The sequence below is a fragment of the Amia ocellicauda genome, chromosome 1, assembly GCF_036373705.1.
Source record: "Amia ocellicauda isolate fAmiCal2 chromosome 1, fAmiCal2.hap1, whole genome shotgun sequence".
Classification (NCBI taxonomy): Eukaryota; Metazoa; Chordata; class Actinopteri; order Amiiformes; family Amiidae; genus Amia; species Amia ocellicauda.
In genome coordinates, this window is record NC_089850.1 from 63,858,207 (window position 1) to 63,885,589 (window position 27,383).

The window sequence follows — 27,383 nt, forward strand, 5'->3', positions numbered from 1 at the left end:
CAACTGCAGCTGTACATGCAGGTAACAAAAATGTCCACTATAATTACACTATGGGAGGAACAGAACTAGATGAAGTAACGCATGAGAAAGACCTAGGAGTCTATGTGGACTCCTCACTTTCTCCATCCAAACAATGTGGGGAAGCAATAAAAAAGGCAAACAGGATGTTAGGGTATGTTGTCAAAAGTGTAGAATTGAGAACAAGGGCAGTGATGTTCAGACTGTACAATGCACTAGTTAGAGCTCATCTGGATACTGTGGACAGTTCTGGGCTCCACACTTCAAGAAAGATATCGCTGCTCTAGAGGCAGTTCAGAGGAGAGCAACCAGACTTATTCCAGGTCTGAAGGGAATGTCCTACTGAGAGACTGAGGAACTGAACCTTTTCACCCTGGAACAGAGGAGACTACGTGGGGACTTGATCCAAGTCTTCAAAATCATGAAGGGCATCGACCACATCAAACCAGAGGAGCTTTTCCAGATCAGCAGGGACACACGCACCCAGGGACACAAATGGAAATTGGGCTTCAAGGCATTCAAGACAGGAAACAGGAGACACTTCTTCACTCAGAGAGGCGTCACAATCTGAACAAACTCCCCAGCGATGTGGCTGAAGAGACAATTTGGGAACATTCAGAAACAGACTGGATAGGATCCTTGATCACTCAGTTATTAATGGACACCAAACGAGCACAATGGGCTCCTATCAATTGGACACTTTCTTATGTTTTCATGACTGTTTGTAATAGGACTGTAGACGCACGCCTGCGCCACATTGCTCACGGTCTTTCACACGGGTCAGATTTGAAAATGAACTCACTGCAATAGTTTCAGATATTTTTCAAACCTTTTATTGTTTTTTTTTTTTTTGTTGTTTTTATTAAATTAAATAAGTTATCATATGTGACCAAAAAAAAAAAATCCACCTGCGGGTTTTGTACAGTTTGGGGGCGGAGTGAACAGTAAAACAAACTGAAGACAAAGACAAGGAGAAGAGAATAGCTTAGAAAAGTGAAAAACAGACATTCCAAAATTCAAGATCGTGGTCGTTTTCTTTAACCCCCACAACAAACGACAGCTCCCCCGTCCTTCTCCTTCCTTAGTCCCCCTCGGCACTGACTCCTCTCTCTCTCTCTCTCTCTCTCTCTCTGTACAGTAGGACAACTGTACTCTAAAAAGTTTAACCTGTTTTTACACAATGTTTTCCATAAAGTCCACCCCTCTCTCTCCTGGATTCAAACACAACCGGTGTCCCCCCCCCCCACCCCATCACCCTGTATTACACACTAAACTGTACACCTAGATTTGACCACACACTTCCTGTAAAGTTCACACATTCAATGTCTAAAGTTCACACAGCTCTCTGATTCGATGGGTAACTGAGGGGGAGAGAGAGATGGCAGGAGAAAGAAAAATGCAGAGCTTGAAACAAAACTTTACACTTTATATTGATTGATAGATATATATATATTACAGAATGATTGAGGGAAGGAGGGAGGAGAGAGAGAGAGAGAGAGATGCTAGAAAAACAGTGAGGGGGAAAGGAGAGCGATGGAGCAAAAGGAAAGTATAAAACTGAAAGATAGTGAGTGACAGGGAGGAAAGAGAAAGGCTGGGGGAGTTGTGAGGTCAGCCTTCTGATCTCTTCAGTTTCCCAGTAAAAGATTAATGTAGAGAGAGAGAGAGAGAGAGAGAGAGAGAGAGAGAGAGAGAGAGAGAGAGAGAGAGTGTGCGAGAAAGACTACAGGAGGGCGGCCCTCTGCCCTCCGTCCTCTCCCTGTGACACTAAAGTCTCCTGAGCGCCCGTTTCTTTTCGTTCTTCTTCTTCCCCCCAAGCGCAGCCCCGGCCCCCGTCGCCCCGCTGCCTGCCCCCCCGCAGCCCGCATTGCTGCCGTTAAGCACGCCCGAGTTCACCAGGCCGCCGTTCTGGCTGCCCCCCAGCCTCCTCAGCCCGGCCCCCGGCCCCCCGCCCGACTCGCCCGCGTGCTTCTTGGGCTGAGGTCCCTCCCCCTGGTCCGCGGCCGCGCCCCCGGCCCCGCCCCCCTGCGCATGGATCTCCGTGAGCAGCCGAGCCCTGGAGGCGTATTCACTGTAGTCCTCCAGCAGCAGCCGGCCAGCCTCCTCATTCAGCGCGGACTCGGGGTTGGGATGGATGAGTAGACACTTAATGGTCTGGAGAGCGAGAGAGCAAGTTAATATGGCACATTAACACTGACCAACTGACTGGACACTATGGCACGTTAACACTGACTGAACGCTGCACACTACGGCAAACTCACCAGCAGCACATGTCGCAGGCCCAGCTCTGGTCTCCAGTCCCTCTTCAGCACGTTGACACAGATCTCCCCTTTGTGGCCAACGTTGGGGTGGAAGATCTTAGTCAGGAAGTAGGCCTTGGGTGGCGCGGCTGGGAAATCCTTCCCCAGGACCAAGCGCATCCGGAAGACTCCCCCTGCAAACGGGGTTCCCTCTGAGGACGAGAAAGTCAAATGAGCAGTGGACCCCTGCCCCTCTACAGCAGTGTGTGCAGAGTAGACCCCTGCCCCTCTAGTGCAGCATGTGTGGAGTGGTTACCTGGCCCCTCGATAGCAGTGTGCAGCTCTGTGATGTCCTCCTCGCTGGGATAAATCTTGATGCCCTCAGGGGGGTCGGCTGCCAGCGCACTCACCTCTCTGTACAGCAGCCTCAGCACCTGGGGGGGCAGGTTCTCCATGTTGGAGCTCTGAGGGGGGAGGGGGGGTGTTAATACAGTGCATTGCCTCACTGGACACTGCAGTATATCAAAGTACTATTCAATACAACAGAGAACCGCAGAATACAGCTGTTACAATAGGGGTCTGTAGTAACAGTGCAGTAGAGTAGTGCGGTTACAATAGGGGTCTGTAGTAACAGTGCAGTAGAATAGTGCTGTTACAATAGGGGCCCATATTGTAGTAAACATACGATAGCGTAATATGTTGTCGGAAAAATACTGGAGAGTAGCTATTTAAAAAAAAAAATGTATTCAATGTGAATTCCTTAATAATTACTAACGAAATGCATCTATAACATCTACAAATAACTATTTACTGAGAATTAATGCCTGGATGTCCGAACAACTAATGAAACGACAACACACGGTCCAGCGGGGAACTGGCACTGCAGGCGCCCCGACGCGCACAGGAGACACAAGTTCCCGGCGCGGCTTCGACGTGATCGGCTCGGATGCTTCATGCATGTGCGGCTCTGGCGAACAGAAGTTTCACACACAACAGCAGGTTTTACAACTGTACTCACCATGGTCGTGGCAGCGAATCTCCCAGTGCTGTCCTGCTCCCAGAATCAGCCTTGCGATATTAAGCGATGTTGTTGTTTGATAAGAATAATAATTAAAAAAAAAAGTCGACGGCGACACGGAGGGGACAAACTGGACGCCTTGAATCGCGTCGCTACCCAGAGAGTGAGAGAGAAACAACGGTGTAGAAGTTGTAACGCAAACGCGTGAATATGTTACATCAAAATGCAACCAACAATCCCGAGCCACAGAGAACGACCGTGGCGGCTCCTGCGTCTCACCCTGCCCTGCTCTCCTGCTCCGTCCGCGCCGCTTCAATCGTGCAGAGCGTTAATTCCGTCTCGCCCGTTCAAATGGCCAGTTGCTGTCGATTGCTGAGCTCGTACAAACGCGTTATATTCACTTGTTTAATTAAATAATGGCGGTACATCGGAAAACGGAAACGAATCGTCCAAAATAGTGTCTCTGTTTCCCGACACCTTCGCCACCGTCACTCGGGAACTGAAACACATTCACACAACCGACAGCAGGGGTATGAAATTCCTGCCTCGGGAGCCAATCACAAATGAGGAACCGCGGTGCGTCACGCCACCCAGCAACCGCCTTGACCAATCACCTGGCGAGGGCTCCCTGGCGTCACGCAGCCCAGCAACGGCCGCCCCCAATGGAGTCAGCGGTCGAGCGAAATGCTGGCCTGCCATTGGTGCGTTTGAAAAAAACCTGCCCGCCCCCTTTCTCTCCGGCCTGTACCCGCCTCCCTGGGTCGGCAACAATCAGACGGACGTGGAGAGCAACCAATAAGAATGCAGAAAGTCGGGAGTGACGTTTCTTTGGACCAATGTAGATGTAATAACAGCATTTTGATTGGCTACTTTGCTCGTTTTAAACGAAGGACTGAGGAGGCGGGCCTGCCCTGACCCCATGACGTAGAGGGATGTGATGTCACTGATACACGTAGAGCGCAGTTTGACGTGTAATAGATTGTTTATGGAGATCTCAATCATGATGTGCTATTACATCACACCCAACAATGTGCTTTTTCTTCATACTGATTCCAGTGTTGTGACGCAGGTGCTTACATTGAGTGTCGTCTTGTTCTTACAATTATTATTATTTCACGCTCTCTCTGTGCACATTCATGCAGATCCCGAGATTAGCAACTGACTGACTGACTGGACACTACAGCACATTAACACTGACTGACTGGACACTACAGTACATTAACACTGACTGGACACTACAGCACATTAACACTGACTGACTGGACACTACAGTACATTAACACTGACTGGACACTACAGCACATTAACACTGACTGTCTGACTGGACACTACAGCACATTAACAATCAGTGACTGACTGGACACTACAGTACATTAACACTGACTGACTGACTGGACACTACAGTACATTAACACTGACTGACTGACTGGACACTACAGCACATTAACACTGACTGACTGGACACTACAGCACATTAACACTGACTGACTGACTGGACACTACAGTACATTAACACTGACTGACTGACTGGACACTACAGCACATTAACACTGACTGACTGGACACTACAGCACATTAACACTGACTGACTGACTGGACACTACAGTACATTAACACTGACTGACTGACTGAACACTACAGCACATTAACACTGACTGACTGGACACTACAGTACATTAACATTGACTGACTGGAATCTTATTTTCTGAGGTTTGGATCTTAAATCCATGACCACTGTGAGGTGCAGTGTCACCTGTGGCCACCGGGGGACGTGGGACCCATAGTGTATGAGACACAGCTGTCAGCGCACATTGTTCCCAGTAGAGGGGGGTGTAGTGCAGGGCTCCATTCACAGAGCTCTGTGAATGCAGGTTGCAGCAGATAGAGATAAATACACACTGAAACAGGGACATGGACACAAACAGACAGAGAGGCAGAAGGATACTGAGACAGATGCATAGATCCAGAGAAAGAATAAGGCAGAGACAGAGACAGGTATGAAAGAGAGAGAGACGATAGATACAGAGAGAGACAGAGACACTGTGACCCAGGCCATAGGAATGACACAAGACAACATTAATGACAAGACAAAAATGACCAGCAGCAGACAACAAACAGAAGAAAGCTCAGTTTATTCAGAAAGAATATAAAAATATTAATAATTATCAGAATAATAAAAACAACAATAACAATTTGACAGTCAGACCAGGAAATGCACATATACATGTATACATAAAACTAGGGACTTAAAACATATAAATACAATTCATTTTATATATAAAGAGACAATGTGTGAATATTTCAATGTATATGTGAGTGTGTGTGTGTATAGACACAAACACACAGAGGTACAGAGTGTGAAATAAAAGACACAGTGAGAGGGAGTCATAGTACAGAAGTCTCTCTCTCACCTACTGACTATCTCTCATTCTCCCTCTCTTTCCATTTCTCATTATCCCTTCTTCTGTCCCTCCTCCTCTCCTCCTCTCCTCCTCCCTCTCTCCTTGTACTGATCAGGCAGTATAGTAAACACATCGATGCTCTCTCCCGCTCCCGTCCTCTCCTCTCCCTGACGAGAATAGAATACATTTCCCTTTAAGAAACAAACCCAACTCACTCTCTCGTGTTCCTCTGACCTCCCCGCTCTGAGAACCAAAGTTCCCTTAATTGGCCAGAATCAATTAAGCAATTAAACATAATTAGCATTAATTGCTCGAAGATTGGTACAGTTCATAGGGCATAACCACTGAAAACAGAATAGAAAGTCAGAGAGAGGGAGGTGGGAGGGAGAGAATGGGAGGAGAGAGAGAGGAGAGAGACAGATACACAGGTTTATATGGAATGGGTCAATTAGTCACCATAGCAACTGAAGAAGCTGCTGATGTCCCCCCCCATCCACCGATCTGTGAAGGTTAACGACTCCAGTTATAATTAGTGTCAATCGGTCGGTCAGTCTGGCAGTCACTGTGTCAGTCAGTCAGTCAGTCTCCAGGCTGCTCCTCTGCGTCCTACAGGCCGATCTCGTCGTCAAACTCTTCCTCGAAGGTGTAGCCCTGCCCAGGCCCGACCCCGTCCTCCTCCTCAGAATCCGACTCGGATTGGTCTGCTCTTCCCTCTTGGTCCCGCCCCCTCCCGGCCCTCCTGTCCAATACAGAGACCCCCTCGTACTCCGAGCTGACTGAGGAGGCGGGGCTCGGGTTCCTGGGGGCGGCGAGGGGACGGGCGTCAGGACACAGCTCTCTCCCCTTCAGCCCTCCTCCCTCCTCCTCCTCCTCCTCTCCCTCAGTGTCTTCCTCCCCCTCTCGCTCCCTCTCACCCTCGGGGCTGCGAATGTTACTGGCAGCTCCCTCCCTCTCCGACTCCTCCCCTACCTGTCCTGGTCCCTCCCCTACACCAATGATCTCCTCCCTCTTGTCGCTGAACCTGACTTTGGGCCGAGGCCCGGCACTCTTGCCCTTGGGCCCCTCCGCTTCCCCCTGTGGCCCCTCCGCTCCGTGCTGTCCAGCGCCGAACCCCTCCCTCCCTCCCTCCTCCACCTTACTGGCCTGCTCTGCCTCCCCCTGTTTGGCCAGGCCCCAGTCAGAATCCAGCCCCAGCCCGTCCATCACTCCCAGCACCTCCCCCAAGATGGAGTCCAGCCCCAGGTCCAGATCCAGGTCGAGGCAGAGCGAGAGGGAGGAGGTGGAGCTCTCGGAGTGCCTCAGCGCGGGGCTCAGAGCGCCTGTGCCGGCGGGGGTCCCAGGGTCCAGGCCGGAGGGGGAGGAGGGGGTCCTGTCCGCCGTGCTGGGCGGGGGCGGCTCGGGCGGGGCAGCTGGGGATGAGCTGGTGGAAGAGGAGGAGCAGGAAGAGGAGGAGGAGCAGGAAGAGGCAGGGCCGTGGCTGGACAGGAAGGACGTGTCCCCGAAGGCGTCCCCCCCACGGCCCACGTGCATGGTGTGGCGGAAGTCTCCCAGCGGTGCCGAGATCATCGTGGGGTCCAGGCGAGGGGGGCGGGAGGACTTGTGCAGGGGCACTGAGAGAGAATGAATCAGTGGGTACAGAGTTACAGCGAATTGGTCCAGGGCACAACAGTACGATATAATTCAGTAAAACTGCACTTTGCAGCAGTAAAGTTATTATTATTATTATTATTATTATTATTATTATTATTATTATTAATAATAATAATAATAAAACATTACAATGTAAAGTATGATTACTAGTAGTTTAAATCGCAGCGCAGCAGTTTTCTAACAAGGCAGGGTTAATAATAGCAGTAGTAGCAACAGTGGATGTAGTAACACAAGTATAAACACGCGTCCCTCTGTTCTTACGCAACTTAAGAAAAGTGTTACCTCTGCGCACACTGTACACACACTACAGCACAGCACAACACACACCGCCACCAGTCCAGCAGGGAAACCATACAGAGCAGATGGGAAGAGTCGCCGTGAAAGAAAAACGAAAGATTTAGAAAGAATCGTACTTTTCTTCTCCTCCGTGCGCTTATCCCTCTCTCTCTCTGGCTGCGCTCTTGCATACGGCTGCCCCACTCCTCCGCTCAGTCTTCCTCTCTCTCTGGTCTTCTTTCTTCTCTTTTTCCCGCAGTTGTGTCGGTCTTTTTCGCTCCCCTCTTCTCTTTTCGCGTTTTCTTTTCCTTTTCTCGTCTCTCACTTATTTTCCTCAGGGATGGGCGAGGAAATGACGCGGCCAAAGGGAGTGTTTACAACTCCCGACAGAGAGAGAGAGAGAGGGAGGGAGGGAGGGAGAGATAGAGAGAGGGAAAGGAAAGAGAATACAGACGCACACGTTTCACTTTGGAGTCTCAGCAGCTAAAATAATGTTGCACTGAGAATTGCACTTGTAACACCTTATAACCAATTTAAAAAGACACAAAAAGAGCTATAGATCACACAAAAAACACTACCCCCTTCAAACTGCGCTAAAAACACAAAACAGTTTTTGATGTTGCACTGAGAGAGAGAGTTACATTGCGACTGGACACTAGAGCACATTAACACGGACTGTGATAATAATTGTATGTAATTTTTAATGTCTGCTCATACATGTAAACTTTCTTATGTTCTTATGTATGTGAATGTGAGACAGAGAGAAAGGATATAGTGACCTCAGAAAGACACACAGACACACAGTGACACACAGAGACACACAGACACACAGAGACACAGACACAGAGACACACAGAGACACTGACACACAGACACACAGAGACACAGTGACACACAGACACACAGAGACACAGACACACAGAGACACAGAGACATAGACACACAGAGACACAGAGACACAGACACACAGTGACACACAGAGACACTGACACAGAGACACACAGAGACACACAGACACAGAGACACACAGAGACACAGACACACAGAGACACTGACACACAGACACACAGAGACACACAGACACAGAGACACACAGAGACACTGACACACAGACACACAGAGACACAGACAGACAGTGACACACAGAGACACTGACACACAGACACACAGAGACACTGACACACAGACACACAGAGACACACAGAGACACAGAGACACAGTGACACACAGACACACAGAGACACAGACACACAGAGACACGGAGACATAGAGACACAGACACACAGAGACACAGACACACAGTGACACACAGAGACACTGACACAGAGACACACAGAGACACACAGACACACAGAGACACAGACACACACAGACATAGACACACAGAGACACAGACACACACAGACACACAGACACACAGAGACACAGACACATAGTGACACACAGACACAGAGACACACAGAGACACAGAGACACAGAGAGACACACAGAGACAGACGCAGACACACAGAGAGAGACACACAGAGACACAGAGAGAGACACACAGAGACAGACACAGACACACAGAGACACACAGAGACACAGACACACAGAGACACACAGAGACACAGACACACAGAGACAGAGACACACAGATACACAGAGACACACAGAGACACAGAGAAAGAGACACACAGAGACACAGAGCGACACAGACACACAGACACACAGTGACACACAGAGACACAGACACACAGTGACACACAGAGACACAGAGAGAGACACACAGAGACAGACACAGACACACAGAGACACACAGAGACACACAGAGACACAGACACACAGAGACGCACAGAGACACAGACACACAGAGACAGAGACAGAGACACACAGAGACACACAGAGACACAGAGAAAGAGACACACAGAGACACAGAGCGACACAGACACACAGACACACAGAGACACACAGAGACACAGACACACAGAGACAGAGACACACAGACACACAGAGAAAGAGACACACAGAGACACAGAGCGACACAGACACAGAGACACAGACACACAGTGACACACAGTGACACACAGAGACAGAGACTAGAAATCCAACCACAGAGACAGGGTTGCTTTGGTAACACTGCTGTAACTGTGCCATGCAAGTGAAGCGCCTGAGTGTGCAGTCAACACCGCACACTCAACACCGCACAGTCTAGTGTCCAGTCAACACCGCACAGTCTAGTGTGCAGTCAACACCACACAGTCAACACCGCACAGTCTAGTGTGCAGTCAACACTGCACAGTCTAGTGTGCAGTCAACACCGAACAGTCAACACCACACACTCAACACCGCACAGTAAACACCACACAGTCAACACCGCACAGTCTAGTGTGCAGTCAACACTGCACAGTCAACACCACACAGTCAGTACCGCACAGTCAACACCACACACTCAACACCGCACAGTCAACACTGCACAGTCTAATGTGCAGTCAGTACCGCACAGTGAACACCACACAGTCAACACCGCACAGTCAACACCGCACAGTCTAGTGTGCAGTGAACACTGCACAGTCAACACCGCACAGTCAACAACGCACAATCTAGTGTGCAGTCAACACCGCACACTCGACACCGCACAGTCAACACCACACAATCTAGTGTGCAGTCAACACCGCACACTCGACACCGCACAGTCTAATGTGCAGTCAGTACCGCACAGTCAACACCGCACAGTCAACACTGCACAGTCTAGTGTGCAGTCAGTACTGCAGTCAACACCGCACAGTCTAGTGTGCAGTCAGTACCGCACAATACTGCCACTAACTCGCTAGACTGCACAGTACATTAACTTTCAATTAAATTACAAATGCTTAATTAGCATTAGCAATAAGTTACACCAGTGTTGCCAAAGCATTGACGTGCTCTGTCTCACAGCTCAAACCCCATTCAAGCCCGAACTTGATAGACACAGGAAAGAGGGGAGAGAGAAGAACCGAGTTTTAAAGAGTGATATTGTTGTGTGCCTATGACTCTATCGCCATCACGTGGTGAGACTTTGTTACAGCATTAGTCATCCAAATTACCGACACTGGAATGGACTGCAGAGGACGGCATACGTAACTAATAAAGTTAACTGTAGTGTCCAGTTAGTTAGTGTTAATATGCTGTAGTGTCCAGTCAGTCAATGTTAATGTGCTGTAGTGTCCAGTCAGTCAGTGTTCATGTGCTGTAGTGTCCAGTCAGTCAGTCAGTGTTAATGTGCTGTAGTGTCCAGTCAGTGTTAATGTGTTGTAGTGTCCAGTAAGTCAGTGTTAATGTGCTGTAGTGTCCAGTCAGGTCAGGGCTGTGTGCCTCTCAGTGTGGAGGGGCAGAGATGTTTATCGCCAATCTCTCACACTCACTGACAGTAACATATTCCCGTGAGAGCGGGTAGGGCGGACGGAGCCTTTGCCGGTGAGAGCGGGGGGGGGAGCCATCCCCTTTGGGCCCCCCCCCCCAGCTTGGGGGCCCAGGCAATTGCCTGGGATGCCTACCCCCTTGTGACACTCCTGCTCACACTCTGTGTCCCCCCCAGCAGGGTGCCAGTCTGTGTCCCCCCAACAGGGTGCCAGTCTGTGTCCCTGCTGGGTGGGCTGAGGTCAGGGGTCAGGTCTGTGAGGCAGAGGCAGTGGGCGTCCCTGAGGGCAGTGTGAGCAGGGGCAGCGCAGCAGGAAGTGACCTCCCCCTCCCCCTCCCCTGCACTCCCTGCCCACACTCTCTCTGCTCTGGGCTCCCTGTCTGCCGGTGCCGGTGTGTCTCTGTCCCCAGGCCGCGGCAGCTCAGTCTCTACTGTCTCAGGACCGGTCTCTGTCTGGGGTCCTTCAATGTTAGCCCTCTGCAGGTGGCTGAAGCGCTCCAGCTTGCCTTGCTTTTCTATTACGACAGAAGGTTGGAGGTAGAGTGCGTGTTCACGTCACAGCGTGGAGAAACAAGCCCACGTTATGATGCTGACGTATCTTCCTCTCGCGACAGACCCAATCCAGTTACACCAATCAGCGACCAGAGACAGAAGAGAACAGCAACTCCCATAACCCACCGCTTCCGCTGTCCACGGCTCCTCGTGATTGACAGCTCTGTGCTCTAATGGGAACTCTCGCCTCTCCGCGTCCGGTTTTCTCCGCGATTGTCAGAGCTCTAAGCCAATCAGATCCTGTGATTTCGATCATGGAGGCGGTGTCTTCCTGTCTGTATGTCTGTCCGTTTCGTCCAATAAGAATCTATCGGATGGAGGCCGTCGATTCCAGAACAGGCGGCCATTTTGATTCCAAGTTTCTGCCTGGCGAGTTGTTACGAGTCGTGAGGTTTAATTAAATTAATTTCTGTTCGATCATAATCTTCCTCGTTTGTAGGTTTATTGGGTTCCTTCCGGAGTTCGTCAATATAAACAGTAAGACGCGCCTTTCGCCGTTTCAACACACGTATTGCCATTGCTACTGATTTATGATTGTATTACGCAGAGAGAGATAGGGAGGGAGGCCGGCGAATGTGTGCGAGAAAACTGCCCGGAGGTGTCGATCTGGGACAGACGGCCCGGTCCGCAGCTACTCTGCTGTTACTGTGTTGACCCGCAGCTTCAGACGCCGAGAGACACAGAGAGGAGAGAGAAAGCAGAGGAGAGGAGAGAGAGTCGGTCGCGTCTGGAGTTAAAATGGCGGCAAACTCGACTCAACCAAACCAAACGGCCAACTGGTAAGAATGCAAACATCAACCTAGAGAGTGTCCGTAGTGTCCAGTCAGTCAGTGTTAATGTACTGTAGTGTCCAGTCAGTCAGTCAGTGTTAATGTACTGTAGTGTCCAGTCAGTCAGTGTTAATGTACTGTAGTGTCCAGTCAGTCAGTGTTAATGTACTGTAGTGTCCAGTCAGTCAGTGTTAATGTACTGTAGTGTCCAGTCAGTCAGTGTTAATGTACTGTAGTGTCCAGTCAGTCAGTGTTAATGTACTGTAGTGTCCAGTCAGTCAGTGTTAATGTGCTGTAGTGTCCAGTCAGTCAGTGTTAATGTGCTGTAGTGTCCAGTCAGTCAGTGTTAATGTACTGTAGTGTCCAGTCAGTCAGTCAGTGTTAATGTACTGTAGTGTCCAGTCAGTGTTAATGTGCTGTAGTGTCCAGTCAGTCAGTGTTAATGTGCTGTAGTGTCCAGTCAGTCAGTGTTAATGTACTGTAGTGTCCAGTCAGTCAGTGTTAATGTGCTGTAGTGTCCAGTCAGTCAGTGTTAATGTGCTGTAGTGTCCAGTCAGTCAGTGTTAATGTACTGTAGTGTCCAGTCAGTCAGTCAGTGTTAATGTGCTGTAGTGTCCAGTCAGTCAGTCAGTGTTAATGTGCTGTAGTGTCCAGTCAGTCAGTGTTAATGTGCTGTAGTGTCCAGTCAGTCAGTGTCAATGTGCTGTAGTGTCCAGTCAGTCAGTTAGTGTTAATGTGCTGTAGTGTCCAGTCAGTCAGTCAGTGTTAATGTGCTGTAGTGTCCAGTCAGTCAGTCAGTGTTAATGTGCTGTAGTGTCCAGTCAGTGTTAATGTGCTGTAGTGTCCAGTCAGTCAGTCAGTGTCAATGTGCTGTAGTGTCCAGTCAGTCAGTCAGTGTCAATGTGCTGTAGTGTCCAGTCAGTCAGTTAGTGTCAATGTGCTGTAGTGTCCAGTCAGTCAGTTAGTGTTAATGTGCTGTAGTGTCCAGTCAGTCAGTGTTAATGTGCTGTAGTGTCCAGTCAGTCAGTCAATGTTAATGTGCTGTAGTGTCCAGTCAGTCAGTCAGTGTTAATGTGCTGTAGTGTCCAGTCAGTCAGTCAGTGTTAATATACTGTAGTGTCCAGTGGGTCAGCGTGCTGTAGTGTCCAGTCAGTGTTCATGTACTGTAGTGTCCAGTCAGTCAGTCAGTGTTAATGTGCTGTAGTGTCCAGTGGGTCAGCGTGCTGTAGTGTCCAGTCCAGTAACCCCTCTCCCCTCCGTCTCTCAGGCAGTTCTCTGATGCTCCAGTCCATGAGAACCCAGAGTGGGAAAAGGCCAGACAGGCCCTGGCGTCGATCAACAAGAGCCTGGGCGGGACCAAGGGCACGCAGGCCAATCACGGCGCAGCACAGGTCAGTGGCCCGGCACAGGGGTGCCAACCAGTGGAACAGCTGAACTATTGCCACTGCGGCCCGGCTGAGGATTAATGAATCACCAAGCGGCATAGTATGAACTAAAGCCCACAGACATTTTATTACATATGAAACACATTCACTCTGCCGCTCTCTCACACACACACTCGTACAGAGGGAAACGCACTGACAGATGCACAGACGGACACGGGCAGGGAGTGGGAGTGAGACGGACGCACAGAGAGACACGGGCAGGGAGTGAGAGAGAGACGGACGCGCAGAGAGACATGGGCAGGGAGTGAGAGAGAGACGGACGCGCAGAGAGACGGGCAGGGAGTGAGAGAGAGACGGACGCGCAGAGAGACGGACGTGGGCAGGGAGTGGGGGAGAGCGAGAGAAAGATGCGCAGAGAGACGGACACGGGCAGGGAGGGACAGACACTGAGTGTTGACGTGGTGCTGTGCATCGTGGTTTTGTTTCAGGCAGCGCAGTACCAGGCACAGCTCAGCGATGCCGCAGCTCTGCAGCAGCAGCAGCAGCAGCAGCAGCAGCAGCAGTACTACCAGTGGTACCAGCAGAGCCAGCAGCAGTACAGTGGATACAGCTACCCCTATAACAACTACTACTACAGCATGGGCCCGGTGTGTATACCGCCGCCTCGCCCACCTCCCTCGCAGCCGAGGCACCGTCTGTGAAACTCGTATCTTATGTTCTCTCTTTCTCTTTGTAGTATGGGGGGGGCTATCCCCAGGGGCAGTACGCTGTTCCAGGAGCTTACCAGACCCCCACTGGGCAGGTAACTCTCTCTCTTAGTTAATGCTGTATCCTCCACTTCTCTCTGTGTCCTCTCAGCCCATCTGTCTCTCTCTCTCTCTCTCTCTCTCTCTCCTGTGTCTTCCTCTGTGTTTCTCTCTTGCTCTCTCTCTCTCTCTTTCAAATTCAAATAAGCTTTATTGGCATGACGCTCTGGTGTTGCCAAAGCTTTTAGGAAAAAATTATAAAACACAAAAAAAGGTGCAGCTCCCTGACGCGCTGAGGCTCAGGACCAGGTAGCTGGAGCTGGAGCTCCAGGGGACTGTTGTCCAGGGGGATGCAGTACCTGTGTCCCTGAGATCTGGCTTTTTACTGGAAAACCAGGACTCTGGTCCAGATTGCCTGCCAGGATACAGGTCTGACTGTGCTGCTCCAGCAGGCACCAGGTCCTCTATAGAGCAGAGTGAGGCCGTGCCGTCAGACCCCTCGACACTATGGCAGCTCACTGATGTAGATGTGGAGCAGTGTTGTGCTCAGACTACAGCCCTGCCTCACTCCGCTGTGAAGGACTCTGATCTCTGGTCTCCAGTCTTCACTGCGCACTGATTCTGTGTACATCGACTGGATGAGGTCATAGACTTCATCCCTGACGCCACTATGAAGGGTTCTAAGGAATAAACCTTTATAAGGGTGTGTAGGGTGTAGATATGGTCAGTGGTGTGGTGTTTTGGGTGTATTTATTTATGAGGCTGTGTGGGGTGTAGATATGGTCAGTGGTGTGGTGTTTTGGTTGTATTTATTTATGAGGCTGTGGGATGTAGATATGGTCAGTGGTGTGGTGTTTTGGGTGTATTTATTTATGAGGCTGTGTGGGGTGTAGATATGGTCAGTGGTGTGGTGTTTTGGGTGTATTTATTTATGAGGCTGTGTGGGGTGTAGATATGGTCAGTGGTGTGGTGTTTTGTGAGGAAGCCCGTATGACTCTGACTCTGACACTGTGGAGAGGAAGGCCAGTGTCCGGGCGTTGATGATGCTGCAGAACTCCTTCCCCAGGCTGCTGCTCTCACAGATGTTGGGGTCGTATTTGTCTCCACTCTTATGAACCGTGGAGATCAGTGCTTGACTCCAGACCTCAGAGTAGCACCGGCTCTCAGCAGCAGGTTCAGTATTTTGCACAGCGCCTCCTGCTGCTCAGGGCTGCTGTTTTTCAGCATCTCAGGGCTGGCGCTGTCGACCCGCTGGCTCTCCTGGGCTGTAGTTTGCGGATCCGATTGATCGGTTCCTGCCGGGTAATTGGGGCATCCGGTGGGTTTTGATATTTTTAAAAACTTTTTTCTAAATCGATAACATTTTGGGTGATTCTGGCCTGATCAGAATTTAGAGTTTCATCAGCTGGATGGTTTACATTTCCAGATTCCAGAAGTATTTTTTCCAGATTGTGTTGTTGTGGATTGCCAAATGTGTTATTTGAGTTCTGATCTATCGTTTCTGATGTCTGGTCATTTCTGGGACATTTAGTCGTGCTGTTTGTTGTGCAGTGTGGTGCAGCCTGGCAGTAGCCGCGCCGCAGCTCCTGGCTGGCGGCTGTCTGAGCTCTTTTCTGACGGCGATCTGCTTATCATCAAACCACAGTTTCTCGTTTGTTGGCATCTCTATTTTTGTTTATTTGAGGCTTAGGCTTATTTCTATTGGTTAATATTTCGAAAATGGCATAATTTGTTTTCCTGCCAGGTGTATTCCCATTTTATTGCTCATTCTGTGGACTGAAAATAGTTGAGCATGTCTTCAGTCTCTGGGCTGCTCACCTGTTTCTTGAATTCCTCTGTGCTAGCCTCTGTTCACATGTATGAGGGTTTGAGTTACATTCTTTGTTGGGGGTTGTGGTTCTTGTTTGTGTGTTGATTGTTTTAAATGGAGGACTATTTGATTGTGGTCAGAAAGGGGCGTTTGTTGCTTTACTATGAAGGCATTTATATTGTCAGGGTCCATGTCTGTTTTGGCACAGTCAACTACACTGTTCCCCAGAGTCCCCCCTGGTCCTGTTGTTGACAATGTAGACACCGAGCCCAGGGTCTGGTAGTGACTCGTTTCAGTCTGGAGGTTGTGGAATGCCTCCTCTTCAAAATAAATCTGTCTCTGTCTCTGTCTCTGTCGTGTTTCCACAGTGGACAATGTCAGTGGCACTGTATTAACCCCCCCTCTCTCTCTTTCCCTCCCCCCCCCCCCCCGCAGCCTTCCTCTCTCCCTTCTCTGGACGATCCCTCTTCCTCCTCCTCCGCTCCCTCCTCCTCCTCCTCGGCCCCCGCTCCCCCCCCCTCTCCCTCATCCTCCTCTGTCCCGGCACCACCACCACCCTCTCCCTCCTCCTCCTCCTGCCCCCAGCCCCCCTCACAGAGCCCCTCCTCTAACGACCCGCCCCCCCTGCCCCCCCCGCCTCACCCCCACCCCCACCTGCCCCAGTACCCCCCCCCTCCCTCCCAGTCCCCTTCCTCCTACCTCAGCATGGGCTACCAGGGCAATGAGGGGGTAAATAACATCATGCCCCCCCACTTGGCCCAGGCCCGGGGGTACCATCCCCAGAACTGCCATGGCCCTCCCCCTCCTCAGCCCCAGCCCCCCCCACCCCCTTCGCCCAACCACCAGCACCACCTGCACCAGCAGTCCGGTCGCCCTGCTTACAGCCCGGGGGGGGGGTATCAGGGTGGGTACCAGGGCCCACAGGTGAACTCCGGTGGACAGTACGCAGGGGCTGATCCTGGAGGGGCAGCCGAGGGGGGCAGTAAGAAGCTGGGGGGCAACAAGGGAGGGCAGCAGTTATGGCACCGCATGAAACGTAAGTAGGAGTGTGTGCGTGTGCGTGTAGGTGTTATGTCGGTCTGTGTGCGTATAGGCGCCGTATTGGAGTGTGCGTCTGTGTCTATGTATGTGCCATGTCAGTCTGTGCGTGTGTGTGTAGGTGCCGTGTTGGAGTGTGTCTGTGTCTCTGACTGTTTTTCCTGGCCACTCTCAGAGGCCCCGGGTGGCGGTGCAGTGAAGTTCAACATTCAGAAGCGCCCCTACGTTGTGACCAATCAGAACTTCTCGACTGAGCAGGGTGGTGGATTGGCTAACGCCTCGGTGACGTCTCAGACCCGGTGAGAATTGGGGGACTCGCCGGTTGTGTCCTCGGTCTCGGACTGTAGTGCCCACTCTAATCAAGCTCTTCCTTCCCCTCTGCCCAGCTCTCAGGACTGGCCCCAGGCCATGAAGGAGTATGTGCAGCGCTGCTTCACTGCCTGCGAGTCGGAGGAGGACAAGGACCGCACCGAGAAAGTGCTCAAGGAGGTCAGTGCTGCCTGCTGTGCCGCGCTCTATGGCATGGACTGTATTATTATTATTATTATTTCTTGGCAGACGCCCTTATCCAAAACAAAGTGCAAAAATACAGTTAAGTAAAGGCATCAATCATTACAAATTCAATTTACATAAAACATAGCAATTCAAAATATAATACATTTTACAAGTTCCAATTTACAATTTACACAGGCAAGTACAGTAAGTGAGGTCCTACATCCTGGATGGTAAATTGATGTGGACTGTGTTTCAGGTGCTGCAGGGTAGACTACAGGATGGCACAGCCTACACCATAGACTGGAGCAGAGAGCCCCTGCCCGAGTGAGTCCCGGCACGCTTTCCTCTTCCTGTGCTGTAGTGCCCAGCGCGTCTATATTAATCCCTCTCCCTCCCTCCCTCCCTCCCTCCCTCTCTCTCTCTCTCTCTCTCTCTCTCTCTCTCTCTCTCTCTCTCTCTCTCTCTCTCTCTCTCAGTCTGAAGGCAAAGCCCTCCAGGTGGGAGGCGGTGTCTCAGAGGGGCTCTGATCCCATTGGCCGAGGCGGCAGTGCAGGGGGCGTGACCGCCGGAGTTGGGCGTGGCCGTGGCGGAGGGGCAGCTGCCAGACTGGGTCACTATAGGAACGTCTTCTCCAGCCACCGCAGCCCCTCCTCTTCCTCCTCCTCCTCCTCCTCGCGCTCGCCCTCCCGCTCCCCCCATCACCATGGCAACAGCCAGCGCCACCGAGACCGGGGGGGCCGACACAGGCGCAGGTGAGCAGCACAGCGTGCGGGGGGGGTAGGGGTGGGGCTTGTCCGCTGCAGCCGTGTCCGTGTTTAACTCCCTGTTTCTATCGCCTCAGTGACTCCGGCTCTCTGTCGGACAGCAGTGTGTCCAGTGACCTTCGACCCCAGCTGTCTCGTAGGAACCAGAAGGGAGGCAGAGGAAGAGGAGGAGAGCGAGGGAGAGGAGGAGGAGGAGGAGAGAGAGGCCGGGGCAGGGGAGGAAGAGCCAACAGAGGGCGCAGGTAAGGGCCGTCCCGCCGGCTCCCAGCCGTCCTGTGCGCCTGTCTGTCCCCCTAGCCGGCCTGTGCTTTTCTCTCTCAGACAAGAACAGTCACTATGGGAATCTCATTCTCACATTTTACATATGCATTTCTCCCTCTCTCCCTCCAGGGGCGGGGTGGACGACTCCTCCTCGGCACCCCAGAAGCGCAGGAAGGGCGGGGCGGCGGTGCTGGACTTCGATGACCCGCACCGGGAGGCCAAGCGGCTGAGCCGCGCTGCACGCTTCAACACGGGCGCGGCGGGGGCGGGCGGCGCTGCCAGGCGGTTGCGCACGGAGCCCCTCGTCCTCAGCCTGGTGGGGGGCGGCACCGGGGGTACTGAGGGGGCAGGTGGCAGCTGGGAGGACAGCACCATCGTGGGCACCTGCCAGGAAGTGTCCAAGAGCTACCTGAGGCTCACCTGTGCTCCCGACCCGGCTACGGTCCGGCCAGTACAGGTGTGTGTGTGGCCCAGTGTTGGGGTGTCGCAGTGTGGCCCAGTGTTGGGGTGTCGCAGTGTGGGCCAGTCGGTGACGTCTTGTCTCTCTCAGGTGTTGCGCAGGTCTCTGCAGGCAGTGAAGGCACACTGGAAGACCAATGAGGATTACCCCTACGCCTGCGAGCAGCTCAAGTCCATCAGACAGGACCTCACTGTGGGTGTCTCTGTCGTTCTGTGTGTTTGTGTATGGCTCTCTCTCTCTCAATTCAATTCAAGGGTGCTTTATTGGCATGACAAACAGGTCTGCAGTGTTGCCAAAGCAGTTCATATTACATACATGCATTGAAAAAATGTCAGTGTTTTTAATAAAATATATTACAGTAAAGAAAAAAAGTAGTACAATATCATTTATAAATAAAATCTTAATATACATGTACATTTAATATATTTATAACTAACAAGTTTACAGCCTGTGCTCGTGTATGTTTTCACAGTGAGCCCCTCAGGCTGTGACAGCGGCTACATATTGGGTGGCCGGGGAGCTATGTGTCCCTCCCCCAGGAGGATACCTATTTTTCACTTATCAATTCTGAAAAAGATGTTATAATATTTATTAATGTATTAAAGAATATTTCCCCAATATGGCTATATTTACTGCAGTGGAGGAGGAAGTGTGTGTGTGTGTGTGTATGACTCTGTCCTCTGTCCCCCAGGTTGTGTGTTTGTGTGTGTGTGTGTGCGTGCCTGACTCTCTCCTCTGTCCCTCAGGTCCAGGGCGTACGCACTGACTTCACGGTGGAGGTGTATGAGACCCACGCTCGCATCGCCCTGGAGAAGGTATCCCTCCGCAGTGATTGATGGGTTAAAGATCAGGAGTTTTCATCTGTCTAAGGACTGTATTGATGAATGGAATGGCTATTGATATGCTATTGAATACTGATTGGTTTTTGCTTACTAGTTTCTATTAAGTATTGATCTGTTGTGTATCAGCACAGTTGATTTAGTGATTGATTATAATTTAGGTTAATTTTTGGTAATGACTTATTCATTCATTATTGATTTCAGATTGTGTATGGGTTTCTGCTTAGTTATTGATGTTTTTGATTTGGTTACCGATTGTTTATCGGTTCAACAGGTGCCAAATGTAACCAGTGTCTGTGTATTAGGACTGAATTGACTGGTTATTGATTGATTACTGATTGATGAGTGGCTGTGATTGATCAGGGTGACCATGAGGAGTTCAACCAGTGCCAGACCCAGCTCAAGGCTCTGTACAGAGACTGCCCCTCCGGCAACGTGGGGGAGTTCACCGCGTACAGACTGCTCTACTACATCTTCACCAAGAACTCGGGAGGTATGTGTGCGCGCTTCTGTGTGTGTGTGTGTGTGTGTGTGTGCGCGCGCCTCTGTGTGTGTGTGTGCGCGCGCCTCTGTGTGTGTGTGTGCGCGCGCGCGCCTCTGTGTGTGTGTGTGCGTGCGCGCGCGCGCGCCTCTGTGTGTGTGTGTGTGTGCGCGCGCGCGCGCCTCTGTGTGTGTGTGTGTGTGTGTGTGTGTGTGTGTGTGTGTGTGTGTGTGTGCGCGCGCGCGCCTCTCTGTGTGTGTGTGTGTGTGTGTGTGCGTGCGCGCGCGCGCCTCTGTGTGTGTGTGTGTGTGTGTGTGTGTGTGTGTGTGTGTGCCTGTCTGTGTGCGCGCCTCTGTGTGTGTGTGTGTGTGCGTGCGCGCGCGCCTCGTGTGTGTGCGTGCGCGCGCGCCTCGTGTGTGTGCGTGCGCGCGCGCCTCGTGTGTGCGTGCGCGCGCGCCTCGTGTGTGTGTGTGTGTGCGCGCCTGTCTGTGCGCGCGCGCCTCTGTGTGTGTGTGTGCGCGCCTCTGTGTGTGTGTGTGCGCGCCTCTGTGTGCCTGTGTGTGTGTGTGTGCGCGCGCCTCTGTGTGTGTGTGTGCACCTCTGTGTGTGTGCGCGTGTGTGTGCGCCTCTGTGTGAGGGAGCTGTGTCTGTGTGCGCGCCTCTGTGTGTGTGCACGTGCCTCTGTGTGTGTGTGTGCGCCTCTTTAGTGAGTATATTGACAGCGCATCTCTCCTCTCTCAGATCTGACCACAGAGCTGGCCTTTCTGCCGCCCGGTCTCCGTGGTGATGAGTGTGTGAGCCACGCCCTGAGTGTGCGGGCGGCCTGGGCGCTCGGTAACTACCGGCGCCTGTTTGCGCTGTACGAGCGTTCCCCGCGCATGGCCGCCCGGCTGCTGGACAAGTTCCTGGACAGAGAGAGACGCCTCGCCCTCCGGGCCATCATCAAATCGTGAGAGAGGGACCGACTGACACACCCACTGAACACTGCAGTGCGTGAACACTGACGCGCTGACCGACTGTGCATTAACACTCTCTCCCCCTCTCTCAGGTATCGTCCCTCTGTCCCGGTGTCGTATGTCCAGTCCCTCCTGGCGTTCCCCTCCGCCCTGGACTGTGTATCCTACCTGTCCTCACTGTCCATCTCTCTGCTGCCTGGCGACACAAGCCGCATCGACTGCAAGACCAGCGCCGTCACCATGAGCATGGCCTCCTGAGGGGGGGTCCGATGCTGCCAAAAGAGAAACTTGTTTTGGGGAGAGGGATGAAGAAGGGATGAAAGAGGGAGAGTGAGAGTGTTTGCACAGACAGGGAGAGGGAGGGAGCTGTTGTCAGTCAGTGTTTTAAAGAGATTTTTAGAGTTGGGGGATGGGGAGAGAGAGTCAGACAGATTAGGAGGATTTATCACAGAGACTGACCCTCACACTCCCACCCCTGTAACTGGATGTCAGTCAGTACAGTGTGTCTGTCCCTCTACAAACACACACACTAGAGTACACTACAGTACTGTCTCCCTGTGTGTACACACACTATAGTACACTGTAGCACTGCCTGTCACAAAACACACTCGCACACCAGTGTAATAATGTCCCTTTACACACACCAGTGTAATACTTTCCCTCTACACACCCACACACCCACACCCACACTCTCTGTAGGGCCTCTGTCTCTCCATGCAGACATGTATCAGATAGTAATAACTCAGCCGGACAGGGAAGGTGGTGTGTAACTTGAGGCAGAGGTCAGGGTCCAGCTGCTGGAGTGTCGCTGTGCCGTCTCTCTCTCTCTCTCTCTCTCTCTCTCTCTCTCTCTCTCTCTCTCTCTCTCTCTCGCTCTCGATGGGTTTCCTGTGTCTGTCTATTAATTGTATATTTTCTCTAAACTTGCAGCTGCCTCAAAAGGGGGAATCGGAAAAGTACAAATTTATATAAAAAAAAAAAAAAGGGAAAAACGAAACAAAATGAAAATCCGCCACACTGCAAATGAACGGCTCTCCGGTCCTTGCCTCACCCAAGATTGCCATCGCTGCCAAGGCTTCCCCTGCAAAAGACTCAGGTTTTGCTTTTGCCACACTCAAGATGGCCTCTGGTCTGGTTTGTATCTGCCGCAGCTTCGCCAAGCCCAAGACGGCAGCCACGCTTCACCGGGGGGGAGAGCGGGAGAGTCTTCTCTTACAGCTTTGCCACAACCAAGATTGCAGACTGGATTTGACTGTGGGGAGGGAGGGAGGGGGGAGGGAGCGAGTGTAGGAGCAAGATGGGTTGCTGGTCTTTGTGTCGACAGCTTTGACACACCCAAGATGGCCACCACCTTTTTTGCAGAAGATTTTTTTGTTTTGTGGCTGGCAGTTTGTTCCGCACCCAAGACGGCCACTGACCAACACCCGAGGAGAGCCTGCGCCACCCCCAGCATCGCCACTCGTCTTCGTCAGGTGGCAGGAAGAGGGGAAGATCGTAGCTTTGCTATGGTCAAAATAGCTACCAGGCCTTGACTGTGGGTTCGTGGAGATTGCTGTGGCCCAGCTTAATGCCACACCCAAAATGGCTGCCCAGCCCAGCTTCCTCCACGGCCAGAAGTACCAAGCAACCACTCCACCACAGGCAGAGAGGTGGGAGGTGTCCTGTTTGCCTCACCCAACATGCCTGCCAAGCTTCTCCATACCAAGTCCACGAGTGTCCAGCAGGTAAAAAAAAGTAAATGAATTAAGTCACCACACCCAAGATGGCGGCCAACCTCCATTCTCAACCAGAGTGGTTTGTATCATGCTCTCAATACCTCGCCACACCCAACCATGATGGCGCCTCGCCGTACCAACTGGAAGGCTGGTAAGGAAAATGGACACTTTTGGGGATGGGTTGGATGGTGATGGGGGTGCTGGCTGGAAAGAAGTGAAGATTTACCTAATAAATCCCCCCCCCCCCCTCTCTGGTTATCACAGTAACACAGCCAGTCAGTCACAGCCCTCCTGCCTCCTGGAAATAATTGTTTTTATTCGTGTTGCAAGAAAAACAGCTGGGTGTTGACAGCCCATTCACCGTCATTGTGAGAGAGTGAGTGAGAGAGTGTGTGTGTGTGAGTGAGTGTGTGTGTGGGGGGGGAAGTGAATGAAGATTGAGAGATGGAGGATGAATGCAGAGAGGAATCGATGGGGAGATGAGGCAGATGAATGGAGAGAGGCTAGTAACTAGGCTGTGGTCTCTCCGGTGTGGCTGCTGCTGTGGCGTGGTTGTCCTGTGTGTGTGTGTGTGTGGAGGGGAGGGCAGAGGGGTCAGAGGTCAAGGGTCTCCATTGAGGCGTCCTCACCCTAGAGCTTGTCCTCCCTGGGTGACAGCTGTGCTCAGCCCCCCCTGTGTAAGCGTGCACACACTCTCCCCTCTTTCTTTGTATTTCTTTTCCTTGGTTTCTCTCTGCCACTGTCTCCTTTTTTTTCACTTTCTCTCTCGTGTGCATTTAAACTTGTTAAAACTTTAGTGTTAATTATCTTTCTTCACCTTCTGACCATTTGGACAAAATGGCAATTAATGAATTGGTCAGTAATTATAATTGGGATTACTATAATTACAGTAATGAGAGGAATGTGACGCAGGGAGAGCAGGCTCTGGGGTCAGGACTGGACTGGTGTGGACTGTTGTATGTGACTGAGACTGCATTGGTCTGTATTGGACTGACTGTACTGGTTTGTATTGGACTGCACTCCACTGGTCTATAACTGTGACCGCAGTTGTACTGGTCTAATATGCTGAACTGGACGGTGTTCATCTACTTCCTTTTCTTTCTTTTCCTGTCTCTAGAGAAGCAGTACAACACAAATGGATTTCTCTCTTGCTCTCTCTATCCTCCACCCCCTTCTCTCTCCTTCTCACTCTTACAAAACTCACTGTTCTTTCAGAGAGCAGTTCTCAAGGAAACTGATATGGAGAGAGGAGAGGAGAGGAGAGGGGGTCGTGCTGGGAGCATTAAAAGCATCTCAGGGTAGAGGGATGCACAAGAGAGAGGGCGAGGTGGGGAGGAGAGAGAGGGAAGCGAGACGCCGCCTGTCTTGGTTCAGCGAGCCATCGGCCGACGGGAGGGCAGACCCAGAGATACCGAGCCGCGCATGCAGCGATGGCCAGCATGTGATGACATCATGATGTTTGTGATGATGCAATGATGATGCCATGATGTTTGAGTGTGATGTGATTGCTGCTGGTTTATCAGTGATGTCACTCCAATACTTCCTGACAGATCTACTGTTTCTGTGCTGTTGAGAGAGACCAGGGTGTTGACCAACTGCAGCACAGTCTGAGTGACGCATGTCTGTACTTTCCTGCTGGTCTTTCTTTCTCCTCCCCTCCTCCTCCTCCTCTATCCTTTTTTATTTTTGTTTTACATTTCTATCTATCTTTACTAAGAAATAGTTGTTTTTTTCACTCTTTACTAAAGAATCCCATCACCCTCTCCCTCCCTCCCTCCCTCACTCTCTCCCTCTCCTCTGTGTTGAGATGGTTTGCTGTGTTGTGAGACAAGTGAAGATTTTCCTCAGTTATTTTTTTTTAAGTGAGAGAAGAGCCCTTTCCCCCCCCCCCCTGCTGTGGCTCTGTGTGCAATGCCTAGCCCTTTATGGGATGATGATGATGAAGATGCTGATAATTTTGAATCTCTTTGCTGGTTAACTCCACCCGTGACCCCAATCTGCACTTTCCTCAGATCTACAGCAAGCGCTCGGACCAAACAGGCCCAGCAAACCCGTCTGGAAATGTGCACCCAGAAATTGGCCAATCACGGCGCAGGATTTGGGGTCAGCTGACTCCTGTTCCCAGTGGTGTTCTAGCTAAATGTTTGCTATTTATTTTTAATTTTTTTATGCAATTTGTTATTTTGGAAAGGTTGTTCTTGTTATTATTATTGCACACAGTCCCAGTCTTGATTTCTCAGTGTGAATTGAAGTTTTGTACTGGTCTATATTGTAACTGATCTGCTCTGTATCTGTCTATATTGTTCTGGGCTGGGCTCTGCCGTGCTGAGGCTCTCCAGGGTTACAGGCCAGTGTGCGCAGGAGTGGACACTGACCGGACCCTTGACTGGTCAGTGTTCAGTAGTGGTCGTGTGTACAGGACTGGGCACTACTATTCTTAAAGTGACAGAGCCATTAGTGGACCGTTACACCATAACACAGCACAGTGTAATACAGTACACTACAGTGCAGTATAAGTGTAGTATTCGTGTCGGTCTCTACAGCACACTGTGCTATAATAGTGCAGTGTAATGCATAATGCAGTCCAATTTAATAGTGCGTCTGTTCAGTGTAGCCCAGCCCAGTACAAGGCTGTGCAGCCCAGTTCAGCCCAGCTGTGTTGGTTGTGAGGTGCAGATTGGTATGTGGGGTGCAGTTAATACACTGTATAGTTAACTTTGTCACAAATCCCCCCTGCTCCTTTCTACAGTACAAATGTTTAAATTTGTAAAGGTTTGAATACCCCCCCCCCCCCCCCTTTTGTGCAGTTGACAAGGTGCTTTTTGAGTTGTCTCATTTGTTTTCTTCCTGTTATTGTTATGCTGTTTTCTCTGGGTTTTCAGTTTCCTCACAGTACTGGACCCCCCTCTCCTCCTCCTCCTCCTCTCTCTCAGTCCAGGGTCCAGACGTGTTGCTCAGTGTTCAGTCTCCTGTGCTGCTTTATCCCCCCCTCCCTCTGTCTCAATGGATTTAGGGGTTTTAATGAACTGTCTCTGAATTAATAATGTGTTTCTCTTGCAGCTGTGATACTCGCTACCCTCTCTCTCGCTCTCGTGCTCTGACTATACTGATGGTTGTATTTGTACAGTAACAATGTACTGCCATGGAATCCACTGTTGATACTCCTGTTTTGTATATAAGAAGGTTTGTAAATATGACTTTTTTTTTTCTTTCTTTTGATAAACAAGATTCAATAAACTTTACAGGAATATGAAACTTTCTGAAGCCTCTGGGAGTTTTTTAGTGTGATGGTCACGGTTCGTGTATCGGTGTCTGACGTTCTTTGTGACTGGAATCTGCAACCAAAATCCGTTGCTGCTGGGACTACTACAGAATGATCATAAATATCTAGAAACCCGTATTTATCTTGAAAGAACAGTCAATGTGCTCTTTGACATCGACCTCCAGCTCAAACTGGGCAGCTCAGTCTGCTTATATTTGCTGTGTGAACAGTTGGCTGTTGTCATGCAGGACGAGTAGCTGTTAACCCAACGTTATTCAAATTACTGGGAAAGGAGCTAGTTAATATGTGGCTTAGCTTAATTTGTATGCCACTGACTAACATTAGACTAGTCTAGCTGTCAAATTAAGACCAGTCTAATAGTTAAGACTAGTCTAATATAGTTGTACGCGAACGGGCCCCGAGTCTCCCGTGTGCTGGGGGCGTGCACCAGCATTTCACCACCAGTGGCAGCTGTGACGTGAACAACCGAGGAGTAGGAGGGACTGGCGGTTCAGGCACGGACACACAGACGGCAGAGCTTGTTTGATCAACTGTCAGACAATTATTTTAAATTAAAACATTTATTAAAGGCCTTTATAACCAAGACGAATGATAGAATCTACCTCCTCTTTCTCCCTTAATTTGAATAATATTAATAGCTAATTAGAATGTAAATGATCAACTCTATCACTCTCTCAATCTCTCTCTATCCAATGTCACCGGCTCACTACACTCCTAGTGTGCCTGTGCCTCCCTGTACATTCTGGATGCTTCGATTGGATGGGAAATGTGTCAGTTAATTCTGTAACAGCTCTGATTGGTTGAAGCCTCTGAGGACATCCTCCGTCAGGCACATTTTCACTGTGTGA

General features: G+C 50.9%; 3 protein-coding genes across 4 annotated transcripts; 1 reads left to right on the plus strand and 2 right to left on the minus strand.

The window, feature by feature from the left end:
- Window positions 1-835: 835 nt before the first annotated feature.
- On the minus strand, window positions 836-3,791 carry ube2s (ubiquitin-conjugating enzyme E2S). Its single transcript, XM_066712721.1, has 4 exons — window positions 3,277-3,791; window positions 2,575-2,722; window positions 2,280-2,470; window positions 836-2,172 (listed from the first exon to the last, which is right to left on the minus strand). The coding sequence occupies exons 1-4, from the start codon at window positions 3,277-3,279 to the stop codon at window positions 1,786-1,788; spliced, it is 729 nt and encodes a 242-aa protein (XP_066568818.1). The 5' UTR covers window positions 3,280-3,791; the 3' UTR covers window positions 836-1,785.
- A 1,598-nt stretch (window positions 3,792-5,389) lies between these two features.
- Window positions 5,390-7,936, minus strand: cdc42ep5 (CDC42 effector protein (Rho GTPase binding) 5). 2 transcript variants are annotated; one of them, XM_066712749.1, is made up of 2 exons: window positions 7,742-7,936; window positions 5,390-7,288 (listed from the first exon to the last, which is right to left on the minus strand). In XM_066712749.1, coding segments are annotated over exons 1-2 (1,005 nt in total). In that variant the 5' UTR covers window positions 7,743-7,936; the 3' UTR covers window positions 5,390-6,284. The 2 variants fall into 2 exon arrangements, with proteins under 2 accessions (XP_066568846.1, XP_066568855.1); XM_066712758.1 differs by having other exon boundaries at window positions 7,611-7,742.
- A 3,705-nt stretch (window positions 7,937-11,641) lies between these two features.
- leng8 (leukocyte receptor cluster (LRC) member 8) lies at window positions 11,642-26,511 on the plus strand. The gene is made up of 16 exons (XM_066712735.1): window positions 11,642-12,311; window positions 13,570-13,693; window positions 14,176-14,334; window positions 14,424-14,489; window positions 16,679-17,279; window positions 17,457-17,580; window positions 17,668-17,770; window positions 18,033-18,100; window positions 18,253-18,528; window positions 18,618-18,782; window positions 18,931-19,258; window positions 19,352-19,453; window positions 20,008-20,076; window positions 20,464-20,593; window positions 21,323-21,530; window positions 21,630-26,511. The coding sequence occupies exons 1-16, from the start codon at window positions 12,271-12,273 to the stop codon at window positions 21,793-21,795; spliced, it is 2,730 nt and encodes a 909-aa protein (XP_066568832.1). The 5' UTR covers window positions 11,642-12,270; the 3' UTR covers window positions 21,796-26,511.
- The last annotated feature ends 872 nt before the right edge of the window (window positions 26,512-27,383 follow it).